Source organism: Pieris rapae, chromosome 2, assembly GCF_905147795.1.
Source record: "Pieris rapae chromosome 2, ilPieRapa1.1, whole genome shotgun sequence".
NCBI classification, from domain to species: domain Eukaryota; kingdom Metazoa; phylum Arthropoda; class Insecta; order Lepidoptera; family Pieridae; genus Pieris; species Pieris rapae.
This window is the reverse complement of record NC_059510.1, coordinates 6,405,701-6,428,241: the sequence shown is the minus strand read 5'-3', so window position 1 is coordinate 6,428,241 and position 22,541 is coordinate 6,405,701. Positions and strand designations below refer to the sequence as shown.

Genomic DNA, 22,541 nt, shown 5'->3' with positions numbered 1-22,541 from the left:
ATTCAGAATTAAAATTACCGTTAAATCTTCAAACTATTGGAGAACCAACGTGTAATATTGCAAAACACTCAGCAATGGCCAAAGTTTTAGCGGCATCGAAAATCATCATCTGGGACGAATGCACAATGGCGCATAAACGTGCATTGGAAGCACTTAACCGAACATTAAAAGATTTACGCAATGAATCGAGATGTTTTGGAGGAGCAATGATTTTACTGTCTGGCGATTTCCGCCAAATACTGCCAGTAATTCCAAGATACTACGGCTGTCGACGAAATAAACGCTTGCCTCAAATCGTCAAATCTATGGCGCTATGTGACGAAACTGCAGCTGACAACAAACATGAGAGTTACATTGCTTACTGATAAAAAAGACGAAAAAGAATAAAGATGTAGATGACCTGAACTACATAATGGTATGCGTTTGGTGGTTAGAAAATTGAAGAACAATGTAATTTACGCTACGATAATGATAGGAAAATTCAAAGGTGAGGAAGTTCTTATTCCGAGGATCCCGATGATCCCAACCGATATGCCGTTTGAATTTAAAAGACTTCAATTTCCGATACGTCTTGCATTTGCCATGACCATCAACAAATCACAAGGCCAATCCTTAAAAGTTTGTGGTTTAAATCTAGAACATTCATGTTTTTCCCATGGTCAATTATACGTGGCATGTTCACGGGTCGGAAGACCATCAGCGTTGTTTGTTTTTGCGCCTGATAATAAAACAAAAAATGAAAAAATGTGTATCACAAGGTACTTAAGTGAAGAGCAACCTATGTACTAAAATACAGAAATAATAATGAATGATTAATGTAGGTATTTAATTTTTTTGTATTTTTTCCAATAAAAAAACCCAAACTGCTTATTTATTGCCATTAAGGCGGAACAAAGTTCGCCAGGTCAGCTAGTTTTCTATTAAAAATATGTTCAGTATATGTGCTAATATCCTTTTATGGCAAACGTCACCTTCTGCCTGGAATGACTGATTAATTAATGATTACCTAATTATAAATTCAATTAGCTGACTTCAAATACATTTTAATTGGGTGAATTTATTGACGTTTTTTTATCGTGTTCCGCAAAAGGCATTTTTATAGGCATTAAAGGACACGTTATACATATTTATAATTTTGATATTAACGCAAAGTGTCTTCACGTCTAGTTTGAACGAGCACTACCAATACGGATTTAACGGATACTACAAGAGTCGTCAGCAAAAGACCTCTCAAATTTTTTGAAACGTAACCTGACTTAATATAGTATATATAGTTCATGAAGAATATGAAGCAACGTAACCTGGGCCACGTGTTGCGTCATGACTATGCTACCTTCAATTAATTATTACAGGTGTAATCCAGGGTAAACGGTCTGTTGGTAGAAGATATATATCATGGCCGCGTAACGTTAGGCTATTTTGAAGAGTTGCTGCATCTGGCACAGGACAGGACTCTCCACGAGACCAATGGCCAACCTCCAGTAATTCAGGGGCACCAAAACAAAAATAATAACCAAATAGTATTAAAATGAATGAGGCCATTCTTTACTAATCATTTATGGTCATAATTATTTTAAGATTGTAAAATTGGGATAGGTACGTCTTAATCTGGTACCCTATAAGAATTTTAAGGATATATAATTTTTACATCCATCTGTCCGCAGTAGAAGGCAAACTATATATTGTTATTGAAGAAAAAACAAAAAAAATACATATATATATATATATATACATTACAAAAATACCACCCGTTCAGTTAATAAAATGTTAAAAGTCAAGTGTGACCCTAAAAAGGTTAAAAGTAAAAAATTAACTGCGGAGGCCAAAGTTGGCTATAAAATCAATTATAATAAATTACTGTGTATATAAACGTTTTGGTAAATAAATAAATGAGTAATTAATGACAGTTGTCAGCGTTCCGTTCGACGCAGAATACAAATCTGTGCATTAAGGCGAATTAACATTGAACGAGGCGCAGTTTTTTCACTGGCAACACCAATTAGTTGGGTAACGACAGTAGACTCGTACCATCAGCAAAAATACGTTACCAGATTCCTTCATTCACTTATTTACCTGGGGTCCAAAGCATTAGGAAAAAAGGTCTTATAATATAATAGATTAATTTTCTATGAAAAACTTGAAGAGAACTCGTAGAACATTCTGTTAAGAATTTGAAACTAAATACATATTTGTTTAATTGCACCACTTTAGGCATTACAGAAGCAAAAATAACGTTCTGTTGTATAATAAATTCAAGCCAAAATCAAAAACTTATATTTGCTATATTTAAAGCATTTATTGCTACTAAACGCGTATTGCGTTGTAATTCAAAATTGCGTTGTTTACCTGACATTTCGCGTGCATTTTTAATTACTAAATATACTAAATCAGATAGGTGAGTTAATAAGACGCAAAAATAAGATAATTAATGTACCTATATGTACTCATATAATTATAACATTTGGTTACGACATAGTGTGTATAACGGACTTTATAAGAGCGGGAATATTACATCGTTGTAAACAATTTTTTAACCTCATTTGCTGATAGTACATGAGCTGTTTTTTATTTGACATAAGCTTTTGTGCCGGTTATCATAATAATTGCGTTCTTAATTGGACTGTAATATGGCAATTAATGCTATTTCGATGCCATTCATAAAGGTTACTTTATTGGTTATTAAAAATACTGGAGGAATATGTCAGTTTTATTATTTATTGTATGGAGTCTTACATGACTTTGTCTTCCGACCAAATGTTATAATTAAACGTCAGTTTTAATTTAAAGACTCAATGTAGAATATATGAAAAAAAACAATGAATTAGAGTTTTGCATATCAATAATGTTACAGATTACGCATCCTGGTAGAATTAGCCGAGTGTGTCAAGGCTATTTTTCTCTTGGAGGCGTTTTAAGACTGTGATCGATAGATCCTGCTTTCTGCGTTCACAAAAAGAATCGTATGCTGAAGGAATACGTAGCGAGGAACGTCGCACTCCTGAAAATCGAGTTATTGTTCCACAATTTAGTATGATCGAGGCAGTTTTTGCCACGCAACACCATATGGAACGAGCTAACCACTGAAGTATTTCCGAACCAATAACACTTCCTTCGAAGTGTGCCAATTCTTAAAAGACCGTCGTCATACTTACGGGCCTTCTGGTAGTAAGAATTTCCATCTTATCACTTAAGATCGAGTGAGCTTTTCTTTTAATAAAATCTTTGTGAGTCAGGCACAGAACTCTGATCAACTTAATTGGAGAAAAAACATGTATAGAGAAATATAAGTTCTAAGCTGTGACACTACAAGTACAAACTATATTTAAAAAAATAGTTCGGTATTTCTTTATTGTCATTACTGTCAAAAAACACATACTAAATTCGCTTTTAAATTTAAATTAAATGGCAGGCCCTAGAACTTATTTTTTTCATGTTTAACGTGATGTTGACTACTTAAAAGAATAATAAATACTGTGCCCATATAACGGGACTCAAACGCCTCCTTTAAGAAAAGAACTTACCCACCATGTAAGGACTGTGGTGTTCCCATAGTTAGTCGTCATTTGACCTTAAATGTGCTACTGCAGTGCTAAAGGGCATAGCTTTTAGACTAGGAGTTTTTTACGTATGTTTTAGTATATTTTATAATATCTATTAATACTTTCCCTATAGTTTTACCAACCTGTGCCACACAAATTTTTTTTTGCATTTTATGATCAAGATCAACAATTGTTAACAATTTAATAAAACAATCAGCAATTTTAACTTCGTTTTATTTTCATTATCATATATTTCATTATCGTAAAGAAAACAAAAATATTTTACAGTTTAACTCTATGTAACAGGATACCTACCGCAATTTAATCATTAAAAAATCTATTCTAACATCTTACGTATAGAATAAATTAAATATTTACAATAATTTTGCTATCAAATCAATGTAATTTTTGTACAAATGCCCTAATTAGCCAAATACAGTGCACATAATATCTAATTAATATCGGCTCAGTTATTCGAATACTATAAATATTAAAACATTTCCACAGATTAAAGATGTAAGCTGTTTACAATATGTATTTAAATTAAGAACAATGATTTTACGTTTTGACAAAAAGTATATTTTTTCAGTTCTTAACACAGACCACATCCGGTTTAAATTTAGAAGCGTTCCGACGCACTCATAATTAATTTAATTTCAATATAATGACCGGCTTGAAATATAAGGTCCGAAATTTGAAAACGACGAAATTCACTTTTATGTATTAGGACTCTTGAATCTATGATACACTTTGCAGTGTATATTCATTTCAACTTTCAAGTGTTTATTAAATTAAAATTTCGTTGTACAATAAATAAAATTTCCATCGTCTACCAAACACTAGATACTAAAAATTCCTTAGAATACCTATAATTTAAATATACTATGCATAGTATGGCTAAATTTATTTACAATAATCACCAACATATTAGTTTTTGTTGTTAAGTTTTAACAAGAAATATTGATAATGTGTATCGGTTGTATAAATTATTACTTTGCAAGAAACCTTACGAAATCGAAAATCGAAATCATACTTCAGTATTGAGTCGGTAACATTTTTGAAAATATCGACACATATCTTGCTCAAGCCGCATTATAAATTGCATTTTTTTTCACAATGGACTATTTTGACTATTATCTGTTAATAGACAATCCTAACTTATATAATAAAATTGTTAATGTAAATATTAATATTATTGACTCACAATTGTACTAACATACAAAGAATTTTTAAATTTTGGCCAATCAATAATATAATTGGTAGTAAGTATTAAAAATATTTTAATGGAGTCTTTACGATACTCAGGAATTTAAAATAGGAAGACTATATTGAATATGTAAGCTACCATTTAATAAACAGATTTTTTAAAATTATTTAATTTAATTGTTATTCATACTATTACTGAGCAAGTTTTGCATAATTTTACCACAAAGTGAATATCCGAGAATTTTTATAGTTACAAATGAAATGTAGAAATATTAAAAACATTTCATACTTCTGTTCTTGTTTATTAAGTACCTAGGTATAATGTGTAGGATCTGCGCTGTTTAGTATTATATTACAAGTACATTTAAATAAAGAATAAAACACAATCATTCCTATATATTATTTTGTCACAAGTCCAAAAATTTAAAATGTTCATTTCCCGCCAATTCAAGATGGCGGATGTTCACGCGTTTTCGCGTGTTCTGAATGTCAATGCGGTTGCAAGGAATTCAAGATATTCATATTAATGGCGTGTTGGTGAGATGGGGGTCCCCCTAAGAAACTCAGTTGAGGTCTTGTGGCTGCGGCCATCGCTGCAAATAGGGGGGGAGCTCCCCCACCCCCGAACAACGCGAAGGAAGGTGGTAGCAACGGTCTCGCAGACAGCCTGAGCTTTTCAATCTCAGCCTCTTGCAGTCGTTTCGCTTTTGCTCGGCGATTTTGAAACCATATTTTTACCTGAAAAAAGTGACGAAACGTTAAATTAAATAGACTTGACTGTAAAAGTCTTATAATTTACTCTTTACCTAAGTTAGCTGCTACGGTATAAGCTATCTTTAAGTTTTTTAACGTTAATAAAAATTTAATCTTAGTCTTATTGTAGATAATAATAATAATTAAGCCCATTTATTTTCAACAACCTTAAATAACGTTTTTATCTTATAACTATTCATCTAAAACTCTCTTATTGGAACCCCATGAAAGGTAAAGGCCTCCTCTAGTTCACTCCATGCTCTTCTATTTTTTGCTTTTCTGATCCAGTCTTTACCAGCTACTTGAATTATTTCGTTCCTTGGGTGGCCCCTTTTTCTTTTTCCGGCAGGCCCTTCCCATTTTGTGGTTTGTAATGTCCATCTGTTGTCCTTGTATTTGGCTAGGTGTCCTACCCATCGTCATTTTTGTATACGAGCATGATAAAGTACGTCTATTAAGTTGGTTTTGGCTCTTATAACTTCTTATTTTTTACGTTCTTACTTTCAGTAGGTATGCTTCTTTCCATCGATATCTGACAGTCAGCTAGTTTTGTTTTTATTTTTGCGTTGTATGTCTATGTTTGGCAGGCGTAGGTCAGAGTCGGTAGGATACATGTATCCATTACCATCTTCTTGAGATGCAGGGGGAAGGTGCCGTTTTGGATTTCCTTTAGACCCCAGTATTTTTTCCATCTAATGTTCACTCGCCGTTCTATTTATTCTTCTTCGTTAGTGTTACTGCATGACATTTGTTTTCATTGCCATATAAGTTGATATTGCTATTGTAGATAGGTCCAATTTAAACTTGAGTAATATTTGATAACCAGTGTTGGCGTGCGACTCTCATCCCGAAGGTCGTAAGTTCGATCCCCAGCTGCGTATCAATTTCTGTATGAAAACATCGTGGAGAAATTGGCTTGCCCTATAACCAAAGTCGACGGCTTATGTCAGGCACAGGTGGCTGATCACCAACTTGCCTATTAGATTGATAATTAATCATGAAACATCGAAGATCAGGAGTCTGAGGCACAGCCCTAAAAAAGTTGTTGCGCCACTGATTTCATTATTTTAATTTTATTATTTTATAATTAAATTCTCTTAATTAATTTAATACGTGAAAATGCATCTAAGTACTGCAATAAATGGATTTTATTATTATAATTTTACCGGATATTCACTCACATAAATTAACATTAACATTTAACAATTATTACAAAAAATTTACATTTATTAAGATGAGTATCTATATTTATAATAAATAATTTACGGATAAAAAAATAAAGAACTGCAATAACAGGGTGGCTAATTATTTAACATAAATATTTAATATTCAAGTTCACTGTAACATATATATTTCACCATTATATTTGTATATATACATATATAGTGCTATATCTATCGTATATGTTACTAGTTTTCTTTCCTTTAACATATGATTTTTATTTACACAACAACAATTATGGTTAATATAAATGTGTATTATTTAACATTTCAAACTTACTTACTAGCTCAATAGCGGTTAAATATATAATATAGTAAAAATCATAGCAAATTTCAACGAGATAGATAGATAACTTTAAACCCGAATTACCTGAGTTTCTGTTAGTCTTAGCGAAGAAGAGAATTCAGCTCGCTCCGCGATGCTCAGGTACTGTTTGTCTCTGAACTTCTTCTCCAACGCAAGAAGTTGCTGTGTTGTAAAGGGTGTACGCGGCTTCCGGTTCGGCTTGTGTTTCCGGAGTTGGCATCTGACCACTGGTGGGCCGGTGGGTGCTGTTAAGAAAACTGCCATTGTACTATTTATATCCGAGAAATGTAATTAATTATCCGTTTCAGATTAATGCTTAATCTATGTATCTAAATATCGCGACAGCTAATCGAAAGCGTCAGTAGTACTAAAACCATTTAAAGTATATGGTCTTTGGTACTACGAAATTAGTCTTTTTTAAATTAAATTAATTAGTTATTTTAGTTTGTGTTAATCAGAATATATATAATAGTGTATATTAGTACATAATATATACTATTATATTTTTTCTTTTTTCTATTTATTTGCAAGCGTCTTGCAATTAAGATCTTGCTCCGAACCGAAAATCCCTCATACAAAGATTCCGTTAAATGAATGAAACGGTTTCAAATTAAGAATATTTTTTAGAAGTGTTAACTACAAAAACATAAAACGTATGAATCAAACGACATCCTATAAATAATATACATATTTCAATTGCGCATAAACATAATTTTATTAAATAATTCACAGTTGTATTTCTATCGATTTTAATATAATTAGGTCACCGGAAACAGGTCCATGTGTTATTATACAGTACCTCGATTCGATGTTAATATTTTATTCAAAAACAATAAAGATTCACAATCGATACATCCGGTTATATCGCGGACAATATAAGTAATCAATATTTACTGGAAATGTGTATTATTTCATAGTCTTTTATGCGTTTAATGATGTGTCCAGCCACAATTTAATTAAACATTTTTTTTAACAATTTTCATGGTCTATGAATGAATAATGAATAATATATACCACGAAATATTTTTTTACTTGGCAACTTTTGCACTTGATTAAAAAAAGTCTATGTTACTTTAAAATTGATACGATAACTTATATTAATATATTCATTGATTTACCGTTCATTGACATGTTTCCTGACCTGCATTAACACACAAACATTAAGTTCATACAAGCCCTTTATTATGTTGATCAGTTTTATTAATAGTTCATTTAGAAATTCATTATTTTATTGTTTACATGGTCTTTGCCACAGAGTAATTATTTTTATTAATTTAAAGTAGAGGCAAATAACCTCATTCTTAATTTAAAATACAGACCTATCATTTTTACGTGTTTTATCCGATGTGACAGCTCCGGTTAGAAAGTGATCTGTCAAGTGTACGTTGTATTACATGAGCAATTATGTATTATTTTGTTATACGTGTCTACAGGTAATATTCTATCCTTTGAATATTATTATTCAGTTAACAGTCAGACGCTATTATACGCTAACTAAATACTAACCAAAGTGTTTCGTATTAATGCAACTAAATAGAAACAACTACATATTACTTTACCAACGATATTAAATGAAATTCTATGAGACATTTGAATAGCATACAATATTCTTAAAACTGAGTTTCCCACTCATATTGCCATTAAATATCGCTGCATTGACAGCAGATGTTAACTTTCGATACAATAGTGAGACAAACCAAAAAGGCTCTATTGCGAGTGATAAAATACAAACAATTTCAATGGCCGAACCCGCAGACGTATCAATGCGATGCACTACGCTAATGAAGATATAATATCCATCTCGAAACGTATTTATTTTCCCGCGCGTACGGCACCGCCATTTTGTTTTGATGACAGACCATAGACAATTTGCGCTACCGCGTAATGGCGTCCAATTATGCGCGCTCTTTGATGCTTAATAGGATTTAGTTGTCAATGTCTAAATTTAATTGGATTATTGTAATCTGTGGATGAATGCGTTATGCAGATGCTTATTAAGGCTTTAAATTGGTAGGATTTATGAGGATTGCACATTTGTGTTCGTTTGAGTTGCTTTTTGATCATCGTTTGTGACCTATGTCATTATTAAATGGCAAATTTTATGGCTTACAAGATAAAGATAATTACATTACATATACAACTCTTTAATGTAAAAAAGCATGTGAATTTATATTAATGTACCTATTAAAGTCTATGCCCTAAAATATAAAGTAGTATATAGAATTCCTAAATAGGTCCTAAGGCAAGAATGTAATGTAATTAATTCCAGAAGTTGAATTCCTCGTATAGTACGGAAACATCGAGAATATATTGAGTTATTATTTATGTTTGACAAATAAGTCTATTAAATTTAAAAAGAAAATTAATGACGGCGCTAAATATCAATTATCATGAATATTTAAAATATACAAAAAATCAACAAAATACTTAAAATAAAGCAAATTACGCATATAATGGCAATCCTCAAAAATCAATAAGCGAATTATCTTCATATATATTATACGTAACATAATGCACTCCATGCTTTTTCCGGAACCATATGAATGGAAAATTAGAGATTATCTTCTGTGCACCCGGTCGTAACTAAGAACATAGTAAATGTATCCAATTAAATACAAATAAAAAAATAAAAGCCTCGGCATTTTCCGGTAAATAAAATTATTGATGCTTCACCGATCAATGTTTTATTGATTTTTCGACGAATCGACAGATACAATCACTTGTCTATGGTATCAATAGATTGGAAATTTAATTAGTATGCTTTTTAGTCTTAGAGATATCACTAGGAAGTGCTACTAAATAGTAGTTTGTTAAACAAATATTTATGTCATATATAAATATATTTTTTTTAATAAAAAGTAACTTGATATTGTATTTAAAACCGATATATAATTATAAAAAAATCATTTTAAATTACAATTAGCCGTTTAATTTTATTACAAATGTTAAATAATCTACAGAAAAGAATATAACGTATTATTGTATCTGTAGTTTATAAGTCTGTACTGTGAGTGCGTAGACTGTGGATCGATAGACAGACTGTTAATTGGTTTCTTTGCTGTCTACATTCCATTATTATTTCCAATTATAGCTGATAAGGGACTTAATTAATTACTGAATGATTTTAACTCGCCAACTTAATAATTTTAATGAGAACAGAAAAAACATCAAGACTTCTAAAACTAGCCTTTGCTTGTATATTTTATCTTACAACTGTTTACGAACACAAATAATATGAAACTTCTATATATACCATACTATATATAATCTAAATTTAAAAATATTCATGAGAAAGTAATTTTTAAATACAGTTTTAACATACATCAAGACACGAATCGAAACGAGGCGAAAGATACTTGAAATGTATTACAAAAAAGACATTTTAAACCGTATGTGTGCGAATCATTAGAAATTAGATACATAAATTCATACCATCGTGTTTGTGAATATCTTTTACTTTATAAGTATTTGAAAATTAGCCCAAGGGCAGGAAATCCTTTCTTTGAAACTAAATTAGCTATAAATGGACATTAAAGGCAACAGAACTTGACCAGAAATAAACCAACGGCTACCCGGCCAAAATACTGTGGGCTGACTACTTGAAAGAAATAGCAGGAAAATGCTGGCCATTGGCAAATATGGAGACATTTGGAAAGGATTGGAAGGAGTCGATACCAAGGGGTCTATATCTTTTTCAATCTTACGCGTTTCATTGAGTTTTGATATATTTCGACAAAGTAAGACTCATAACTTTTTATATAAGACCCAGAAATAAATAGGTTTGAAAAATAATTACATAGGTACATTATTTACGTAAGAGGCCGTTATAAATGTTTATTGTTTTAATACAGTAGGCGATAAAAATTAATTAATTCATTATATTTTATTACCCATACCGTTTCGATCAAAATGGAAGCTTTGGCAAAAAACTTGGGAATGTTCACCTTTAGCAAATGGAAAACTGTCGTGGCACTCTGTCACTCGTGTCTAATTAGTGATAAGTGTGACGGAGACAGCAAAACATTCACGCATGGCGGACGCATTTTGTTTTTCAGGTATTATTAGGGTTGTCAACGAGGATATATGGAAATAAAGAAAAAAATAACGCTGTATTATTTAGAATTATTACTTATGTAGGGTATGTTAAAATCAGTGGCGCTGTAAGTCTTAGCAACTTTTCAGTTTTTATTTATTTGCTACAGTTTTGTTATATGTAAGTAGACTAGCGCCTCAACCTTTCTCAATTTTTGGCCATATGAAATAGATATCTTAAACAAAAAATTGATAAATGCAAATAACCAATCGGCGGATTGTTATAGCCATCAGTCGATTCAAGCTATCCATGGTAGGTCGGATTGGTGTATGTGAACGTTTGTATGAAAATGACAGTTCAACTGTGCCAATTTATTAAGATTTTACTAACATCAGTTTTTTAAGAATAAAAAAGCAATTTCATATTTTTTTATACACAGACATGTATATTTTAATATTATTTATACAGCTTTATTTACTGTATTTTTATTGTGTTGATTATCAAATATGAGTGTAAAAAGCGAAGAGATTGCATTCTATCCGTTGCCAAAAATGGATTATCTTCGTAGGGTTTGGTTATTGGGATTGAGATAGGAGATCGATCGACTGTCATGGTCTGATCTTAGATTGTTTACAATCTGAGATTTTGGATTTAATATTGGGTTCGGGCGTTAGGCTTTTGTGCCCGTGTTAAATTAAGCCTCGTGTGATTGAGTAAATACAGTAATATTAAAATTACTAAAGCAAATAAGTATTTCATAAGAAAAACTTGTTGTTGAGAGAAGAAATGAAAATACGAACAAATTATTGTTTGAAAACCCTAAGTATTAAAAGTAAAAACAAGTAGATTTTAATAAGAATTGAATTTTTGTAATCAATAGCTTGGTTAATTTGATTAATGGTTAACGATTCTCCTCATATAATAACAGGTATCAGCAAATAAAACAAAAATAATGAAAGTTAAAATGAATATACTATGAAAAAAGTGAATGGTTTAAGTACAATTCTTGTCATACGTATTTGAGAAATTACGTCAATGCTTTATTTATTTTTCGATATTATTTTTGGTTATATTAAGGCTATATAATATATTTAAATATTGACCCATTTTGGACTACTGATTTTAGATCGCTGTTTTGTCTGTTGGCTGGCCTAACAGGCTGAGACAAATTTTGTTTTACATTATAAATAGTAAATCAGATTTTACTGATCTGTCACAGTGAGACAATATGTCAGAAACTAGCTTTTGCTGAACTAAATTAACCCTTTCTCGTTTCTTAAACTAGCTACCTACATTACTTTGTATGAATAGGGTATTTATTTATTTCTAAAAAAATACGACAATAATAAAAACATAACAAATACCTTAAATAGATAAATTTCTTTTTTTAAATATATTCAATCATTTAAAACAAACGTGTTTGTTAATTTTTGCGAGTCATAGTGGCATAGTATTTTTTACATAGCACCATTTAATATCCACATAACTAGAAATTTTTAAGTATTAAATAACATCCTAATGCACTAACACAAATTGGGGATAGAGCGGTGTTAAGGCAGCAAGACGACGAAGAAGAAGCGAAAAGAAATAAATTAAAATCTAACCTCTAAAATCTTAGTTTCAACAATCCCCGCAATAGAGCGACAACAACATTTCGCGTCCATTTCGCAACCGGCGTGTAGCGCGCAACAATTTTACAATTTGTCTGCGCACGCTTTTTGCGCACCTCAGTAATTGGTCAGCTGCGCAGTGGCATGTGCCCAATATGGTAGCCGGTCAGACATTCTCTTTTTAAGACTCTGACAAATGTGTAATTATTAATATCGCAGACATTTTAGGGCACAATTCGCGTGCTTCTCTTTTTGCGTTGTTAATACGTGTAAAGGTTATACGGTATTTCTATGGCTTAATAGTTTTGGTAGTATGAATAAATTCCGCCATTTTGCACCTGAATTCGATCCTTGGAATAGCTGTTATGATTGATACGAGTCCTAGATCTTCCTAAGTGCGGTGTCACTTATAATAAGTATTATTGACGTAGAATGCTGGTATTGGTATTTGGACCTATTTTTTTTATAGATCAGGGGCCAACGAGCAGGAGGTTCACCTGAAGATACCGCCGCCAATGGATACTCTCAATGCCAGAGGGCTCACCGGTGCTTTGCCGGCCTTTTAAAAATGGCTACACTCTTTTCTTGAAGGACCCTAAGTTGAATTGGTTCAAAATGTCTCGCTTGTTGATAGATAAAAAGATTGAAAGAGTGACAAAACTAAAACCCTGAAATGTGTATTTCAGCCTATAGTAGTAGGGATTCACGGGTTCTGCCTCACTCGCTGCCTCAGTCAACCTAACCCCCCGTGCCGGGGACTGCCTCACTCGCTGCCTCAGTCAACCTAACCCCCCGTGCCGGGTTCTGCCTCACTCGCTGCCTCAGTCAACCTAACCCCCCGTGCCGGGGACTGCCTCACTCGCTGCCTCAGTCAACCTAACCCCCCGTGTGTTTCTGGCTCAGCGGCAGTCCCCGCCAAAAAAAAAAAAAAAAAAAAAAAAAAAAAAAAAAGTTTGGTCTCTTTCCCCACTAAACAGACCGTGCTGAGTCGATAGCACTCACTCCCGAAGCGATATTTCTCTCTGTTTCGAAGTTAGGTTTTGCTATACGTTGCAAATTAATCGATTTACTAATCACCTCATAATAAGAATGTAACGTCTCGTCCAAATCCTCATTTACTAATCACCGAGTCAGTTTCGTATCCATAATTAGCAAATTACCATTACGCATACGCATTTACCTGCAAATGCACCAGGACAGATGGGAAAAGGATTTACTGAACATTAAAAATATGATTTCCGTGTTTTATGTGTTTATTTGCATTATGTTACAATACAACTTTACTAGTGTCATGTCATTTCTTGGCGAGTCATACGAAAAATTTCTGAGGTAATCTTCCAAGCTGAAACCCCAGAACTTGTAGTACAAATATACTACACAATACTCCCCACAAAAGGCAGAATAGATGTCCTGAACGCTAGCTGTATTATAGCTCCATACCCGACAATTTCTTCTTAAAAAATCCGCTATTACTCTAATAGGCTTACGTCCAAATGAATCAAAATATTCTCCAACTTTTTCGTGGTTGATATGAATAGCTACCCAATGAGATCCTGGTTGTGAGTCAGGGTCGAGATTGCATATAATAAATGTGGGTAAGTGTACGTGCATTGGTAGGCGATTCGAGGGGTACACGCTATACTGGATGCTGGGATGTATTTTATGGAGACTCATTTGCAGGTTTAATGTATTCATTTTTACTCCAACGCGTTTGACCTTCTACTCTTATATATTGCACTAAATACAATTCCAATTCCTATCAATCATCCACCTCAACTAACATCACGTTGTATTGTCATCCCAATATATGTGATATCTTATATGCATTTATTTAGAAAAGTAGGGAAACTATGAATGAGAAACCATATTTTTATTTATTATATTTCATTCCGTTTATTATTCTCAATTTAATCATAAGTACATAAAAGTCATTTCTTAACTACTATAATCCACACATACATTTCTGTTCTTATCTATTTCTATAATGTTTGAAAACTCTGCATAAACTACACAGTTAATTGTTTCAGTCAATGCGTTCTCGAATCTTACTTCCATTCTCACACTACCATGACGAATGAGATTCCAGTGAATATTAGAGTTAGCTGATAAGTCGGGGGTTAAATCAAAGGCTAGTAAACAGTATCCATCTGAGTATTGCTCCCTCGATATCCCATTACCTTCGTTAAGAAAATGTATACCGGTACCTGAGTACAGTGTGTGGTATGCGCTGGCAAATACATCGTTTGGGAATGATGGTTGTAATGATTTTGATGGTATTTGTTGACCGTCTATATATAAACTAAAGGAGCAAATACCGAAGTTTTCAAAGTTGAATGGGTTTTTATTATAACTACCATTGAAGGCGGTATTATTAACAAAACCAATGATACATCTCTTAGGAACCTGTCCTAAAAATATATTGTCCAGTGTCTTACCCTGCACACCAGATGGTATGGTCAGGACTTTCACTTCGCCTCTTGTTATAGGATATTTAGCTGTAGTAGTGGCAAGAACCTTTTGATGGGCTATTAGTATTGATGGATTAATTTTTGCTCTGCGTATTATTAAAGTTGCATCTGTGATACAGACTTTGTACTTATTATCTGCATTCTGTGACATGAGGTTAAATGTTTCTCTCGATCTCACTAATTTTATAGATAGTTCGACCCCGTTAATGAGGAATTTATCTTGATTGAATATATCCCCATGTAAATGTCCAATCATTTCGACATCCTTACCATCCTTTGAAAGTTGTTGTCTTTTGTAAAAGCCCTTATTTGCCTCATTAGTTTCATTCATTTTACCAGCTGTATCCTCGTACCATAAACCACATGTCAAATGTGATTTTTTGGCAGATGATGAATAATTTAATAGAGTTTCTATGAAAGCACGATATGCATAAGTATTATTTGGGGGTGACACAAGTTTTTGGTTTAGGTAAACATCCAATTGGTTAAATAAAGAATGTAACCAATTATTGACTGGTGCCACTACATTAGCTGCATTAACTACAGAACCGTCTTGATTTTTAATTTGAGCCTTGAGATGGAGTAGTGTATGCGAAAGGTCTATGTAGTCGTCTCCTGTACCAGGTACTTGGAATTCGATGGGTCCATCATCGCTTAATGAAGAAATTGGTTTGTAGTGTATCCAGTGCCCATATTCGATACTTGTTTGTGTGGAAGGAAGAGCAAATAGGTCCAATTCAGATTTAACACACTCACATGAATGATTATGAATAAATGACATTATGATTAGTTTGAAAATATATCTTTGGAAATATTAATATTTTTGTTCCTTGTTTTCCTTAAAGCGTCTTTCTTCTTAAGAGGTGAAACTCGAATGAGCTCATTTCTATATTTTCGTCTTTTATTAACACCCGATCCAGTCATAAGTTCATCAATTTTGGTATCAACTTTGTGTTTAAGGTTAGAACTAGCACTTTTCAAACGATTTTTAATTGATTCTTTAATGGGGCGACTAGCTACAACATCTGACAAAAGCCCAATACCACTGTTAAGTGCTTCTTTTCCAATCACCTTAGCACCACTAGTGAGTAAAGGTAGCACACTTCGAAATAACCCCCCAAGAAAACTGCCGATACCATGACCACGTTGATGTAAGGCTCCTTTGTAGATTACATTAATACCAGATCCAGCTTGTTGCGAATAATAATGTTCATAAGGACATATAATAGTATCTTGAGGTGTATACATTTCAAAAAAGATATAAAGATTATATTTTTTTAAAATGAAGTTTCACACACGATGTACCGTATTGAAATGGTACCGCATTTCCCGTGGTTGTTCTTATATCTACCTCAATAACATCAAATTCTCTTCTCATAACAGGTAAATAATGTGGTGGTGAAAATATATGCATTTTATTTGAACCATATATGTATTTAGCGGGATCTAAGGGTATAATTCTCAACAGGGGTGTCATGACATCACCAACAATTTGTGGTTCTATAATATCACAATACACAAATAATTGTGATGGTAACCCTAAATGTAGATTAGCAGGGCGTTTACTGATATTTTGATTTACTAGATTGGTATCTGGCTCAAACCCAAGTTGAAAACTCAAATTAGGTGATAGAGATAATGAAATTATTGATGGATCCTTTACTGCAACAGAGACAAACTTTGACACGGTGTCCTGGCGAAAACTAACTTTCTCTTTCGAATTTAAAGCTATAAGAATATTTTGTATATTATCATAGTTGGTGGCCGGTATATGGTTCTTATACATTAGTGTGGTCTCTTCGTTATTGATGGTAGTTTTTTTACTTATGTACATAATATTTTCATGCTCTTGCACGGAGAACATAGTAGAGGGATATTGGAACTCAACTATACCTACCATCCATTCTCCTTCTAATGTAATGGGCTTAGGTAGTTTTGTAGAAAAATTTGAAGTCATATTTCCCGGAAAATATTGTGTGGAACTATTGCTGAGTAAAGTTAAATAAAAACTTTCCTTCATTGTAAAGTTTTGATAGAAGATAATAATACCCAAGAATTAAATTTGTTTGGGTACCCTTTCCACTTGACTAATGCTTCTTTTCTGAGTCCAGAGTTACGATACCTTAAGATTTTATCAATTTTATAATCAGAAGTGGGGGAAAATGTAACTTTTTGTAATTCTTTCTCATAAAATGTGCCTGTTATAGATTCATTTTCCAAATCCATCAAAGTGTATACAACACATGGTGAGCGATCTATAACTGAAGTTATAATAAATATTTCATCACTCCAATTACTTTCATAACCTTTTTGAAATGTATGTTTTTGTTTAGTAATTCTTACATGGTCACCGACTTTAAACTTGGGTAACTTTTTCAAATTTGAGTTACATGAAATTCCATCAAAATATAGATTCCTCCAAACTTTCATAATGTTTTGGTTATTAACATCACATGGTCTCATTTTTATACTAGAATGCACACTGTGATTATATGAACTAACTAAATCTTGTAAGATATCTATATAGCGATGTGTATTTTTATATGTAAAATAACGCCACATTTTCATTTTTAAAGTTCTCTGAAATCTTTCTACTATACTTGCTTTAATATCTGGATTATTTGTAGTATAATAATTTATATTTTTATTTTTTAAATAACTTTGGACATCTTTAGATACAAATTCTGTACCTTTATCTGATTGTATATGTCTAGGAACAGTTTTAGCTTCATCAAAAATGCTAGTAAAACACTGTTTTATTGTAACAGAATCTTTCTTTTTTATTGCTCTAACATACGCATATTTGCTAAAAACATCAATGACACATAAAATATACTTATATCCATCATTATCCTGTTCGTAAGTTCTTAAGTCACTCAAGTCAGCTTGCCACAATTCATTAAAATTTGATAAAATGTACTTATTTCGCAGAAATCTTTTTCGAACTGGCTTATGTAACGTATATGTTTCTTGAGACTGCAACCACGTCTCTACATCTGTTTTAGAAAGTTTTCCATTCATCGCTTTTGTTAATGTATTCACATTACTGTAACCGGCAGGATGTGAAATATCATAATATATTTGATGAAGCTTTAATATGGGGTCCATTTATCCCAATCAATTTTGTTTTTTATTTTACTGTTATGATTTGATTGAGTCGGAGAAGTGTAATCGATGCTTGATTCTTGGATCGGTAGTGTGTGATGTTTTTTAAGATTGCCAATATATTTAAGTCTTTTGAGATTACCAATGTATGTCAGTGGTATATTTATATCATTTAAAAATTCTGAGAATGTTTCCCAACCGATGGGATCTGCTTTCTTTGAGGGTCTTAATGCATCATTTACTAAATCAATAATATTACTTCCAGGAATTTCTTTTCCACTAATTACCACTGTACCATATTTATTCCATTGTAATTTATCACTATGGTTTTGAATGGATTCCATCAATAATTCTCCTTTCTTTATATAAGTTTTCGGAATCAAATTTAATATGTCCTGTGTTGACAACTGAAACGAGACGTCTTTACCCAACGACGGTTGTTCACCACCTACCACTTTTTCATTTTCATTTTCATTTTCGTTATCAGTGAAATTAATTTTACCATCTTCATAAGTTTTATTATTTACTGTTTTTTCAGTAAATATTATTTCTTGAGGTTGACGTTCTACCATAGAAAAATGAAGGTATCTTTGTAAAATTTGTTGGTAAAGGGCCCATTTCTCACGATCTCCTAATTGGCTTCTAAATTTCATTTTGTTGATGTGTTATTTTATCAACAAAATCGTGTTCAATAATCAGCATTTTTTTAGTATTCATAGTGGTTTATTAGTAAAACAACTTATAAGACTACTTAGAACAGTGCCTAATATTATTGGAAGAAAGGAACCTCCTTTTTGAATTAATATATTTTTTCTATATTCAAAACTTTTTCCTCTGCTTACTAGCTTACGTAAGGTATTTTTTAGGTTTTTAAGTTTAGACTTCTCTGCTCCTTTCAATGGTACTTTTCCTTTCAAAACGTTATAAATACACTCACAAAGACAGTTTATTTCTTGATTATTGCAGGTTTTCAGTAATACCTTCCGATGTCTTGGTTTTAATGTGTGTAGAGCTGACAATAAATCTTTATGTGTTGTTACTCGATGATACATAGTTTAAAACTGACTCAAAATCGTTGATTACAAAGGTATTTATATGCTTTCATGGTGATATATAATGTACAATAGTGAGTGTTTTCAAAAATGTTTGATTTTATCCGGTGTGTATCATCAGTATTTTGTTTTAAATCAATCATCAAATATCCGTGAGCAACTTTTGTAGCATCTGCATATGATTCTTCGATAAATTTAGTGTTCTCAGGCGAAACCTGTCTAGCTAGAAATTTAATTTGTGTTTTATCACGGGGATTTTTGAAATAAATGATGTAACTTGAATTAAGGGAAATGTCACGTTGTCCTCTTCCTTGATGAAATAAGTTTTGTGTTATATAAAAAACACTTAAATTTCTATGGTGACTTCCTTTTGTAAATATATCAACAACTCTACCGTCAGATTCTCTCATTAAATCATCTATTATTATCAAATGAGGATTTTTACCATCGAACATATGCAAATCAGGCAACCCTTGATGATAATTCACTCCAGGTATATTATATAGTGGCTGCATTTCATCATAACACCATGTTATTTCAGAAAAAGACTCATTACATGCACTATCCCTATGTTTAATGAATTGTGCTACAAAGTTTGATTTTCCACATCCTGTTGGACCTGCTATGATGGCAGCAAAAGGATGAATAAAATGAATCATTTTTTTTTATACTTCTTTCTTCTTTGGATATCCAAATAAAACTGAATATTTTTCTTTAAAAGATTTTATTTATACATTAAAGTTACTCTAAAATATAAATAAGGTAATATCTAAATAAAACAATAATATGAAAACATTATCTTACAAAATATTATAAAACACATAAATAAATAATAATGAGTAATGAAATTATCTACAACTAAATTTCATAAACATATTATTAATAATTTAGTTCACATTTTTCTTTTGTATTTTATCTACATTATTTTTGTGTGCATTGCTCCTTAGATGACTAGCGAAATATTTTTTGGAAAAATTTGTATTACAAATACAACAAAATTTCGTGTTAGAATTATTACCTTCATTCGATGTTGATGGCTCTTGTGAAGACCGTGAAAAATCCATGGTAGGTCCAGATTTTATTCTTTTGATATCAACAGAGTTAATATCAACATCTGCTTTCCTTTTGGTTCCGCAATCCATTTGATCAACCCTATCGAATAAAATTTTGATTTATTTAACTGTTAGACTTGCGAATAGACATACTTAATCATAACAAAAATAAGAAATATGATTATTAAATATACTCACAGTTCTCTTTCGAATTCCTCACATAGCTCCATCATTCTTTGATCATAAAATGAGTTATTTAAATCACCTCTTTCTATTTCATCACAAACATTAAAAAGTTCAATTGTATCAATGTTTTCAAATTCATGATCCATTTCTTCAAAAAAGACACTAACACATTCTTGAGACATTGTAAATATATATATTCGTTTCACAACTATTTATTTCGTAACACACTTTTTACCTTAATGCGCAAAGGTCTTCAACACAATTCACAATGATTGACTTTGTACAATGCAGCATAATATTTATACTAGAGGACAACTGAAACATTACTTAATTATATAACGTAATTTAGAATTTGATAGTTAGTTAATTAATTACTAATAGGGTCATCATTCCCAAACGATGTATTTGCCAGCGCATACCACACACTGTACTCAGGTACCGGTATACATTTTCTTAACGAAGGTAATGGGATATCGAGGGAGCAATACTCAGATGGATACTGTTTACTAGCCTTTGATTTAACCCCCGACTTATCAGCTAACTCTAATATTCACTGGAATCTCATTCGTCATGGTAGTGTGAGAATGGAAGTAAGATTCGAGAACGCATTGACTGAAACAATTAACTGTGTAGTTTATGCAGAGTTTTCAAACATTATAGAAATAGATAAGAACAGAAATGTATGTGTGGATTATAGTAGTTAAGAAATGACTTTTATGTACTTATGATTAAATTGAGAATAATAAACGGAATGAAATATAATAAATAAAAATATGGTTTCTCATTTATAATTTCCCTACTTTTCTAAATAAATGCATATAAGATATCACATATGTTGGGATGACAATACAACGTGATGTTAGTTGAGGTGGATGATTGATAGGAATTGGAATTGTATTTAGTGCAATATATAAGAGTAGAAGGTCAAACGCGTTGGAATAAAAATGAATACATTAAACCTGCAAATGAGTCTCCATAAAATACATCCCAGCATCCAGTATAGCGTGTACCCCTCGAATCGCCTACCAATGCACGTACACTTACCCACATTTATTATATGCAATCTCGACCCTGACTCACAACCAGGATCTCATTGGGTAGCTATTCATATCAACCACGAAAAAGTTGGAGAATATTTTGATTCATTTGGACGTAAGCCTATTAGAGTAATAGCGGATTTTTTAAGAAGAAATTGTCGGGTATGGAGCTATAATACAGCTAGCGTTCAGGACATCTATTCTGCCTTTTGTGGGGAGTATTGTGTAGTATATTTGTACTACAAGTTCTGGGGTTTCAGCTTGGAAGATTACCTCAGAAATTTTTCGTATGACTCGCCAAGAAATGACATGACACTAGTAAAGTTGTATTGTAACATAATGCAAATAAACACATAAAACACGGAAATCATATTTTTAATGTTCAGTAAATCCTTTTCCCATCTGTCCTGGTGCATTTGCAGGTAAATGCGCATGGTAATTTGCTAATTATGCATACGAAACTGACTCGGTGATTAGTAAATGAGGATTTGGACGAGACGTTACATTCTTATTATGAGGTGATTAGTAAATCGATTAATTTGCAACGTATAGCAAAACCTAACTTCGAAACAGAGAGAAATATCGCTTCGGGAGTGAGTGCTATCGACTCAGCACGGTCTGTTTAGTGGGGAAAGAGACCAAACTTTTTTTTTTTTTTTTTTTTTTTTTTTAGGTGGGGACTGCCGCTGAGCCAGAAACACACGGGGGGTTAGGTTGACTGAGGCAGCGAGTGAGGCAGTCCCCGGCACGGGGGGTTAGGTTGACTGAGGCAGCGAGTGAGGCAGTCCCCGGCACGGGGGGTTAGGTTGACTGAGGCAGCGAGTGAGGCAGTCCCCGGCACGGGGGGTTAGGTTGACTGAGGCAGCGAGTGAGGCAGAACCCGTGAATCCCTACTACTGCCTATATTTATAAAAAAAACAAAAGTGTCACTAAAAATTTGGAGGAACTTAGGTAACCAAAGCGAAAGTTGCCT

General features: G+C 32.5%; 1 protein-coding gene across 1 annotated transcript in view; it reads right to left on the bottom strand.

Annotated features, from left to right (window-relative positions):
• Nucleotides 1-3,794: 3,794 nt before the first annotated feature.
• The window catches only part of LOC110997250 (homeobox protein MSX-1-like), a 36,524-nt gene continuing 17,777 nt past the window's right edge, over nt 3,795-22,541 (bottom strand). The window contains exons 2-3 of the mRNA XM_022265315.2: nt 7,089-7,270; nt 3,795-5,483 (exon numbers count right to left, since the gene is read on the bottom strand). Coding sequence (XP_022121007.1) covers nt 5,235-5,483; nt 7,089-7,270 — 431 coding nt within the window. The 3' untranslated portion in view covers nt 3,795-5,234. The remainder of the gene's footprint in view (nt 5,484-7,088; nt 7,271-22,541) is intronic.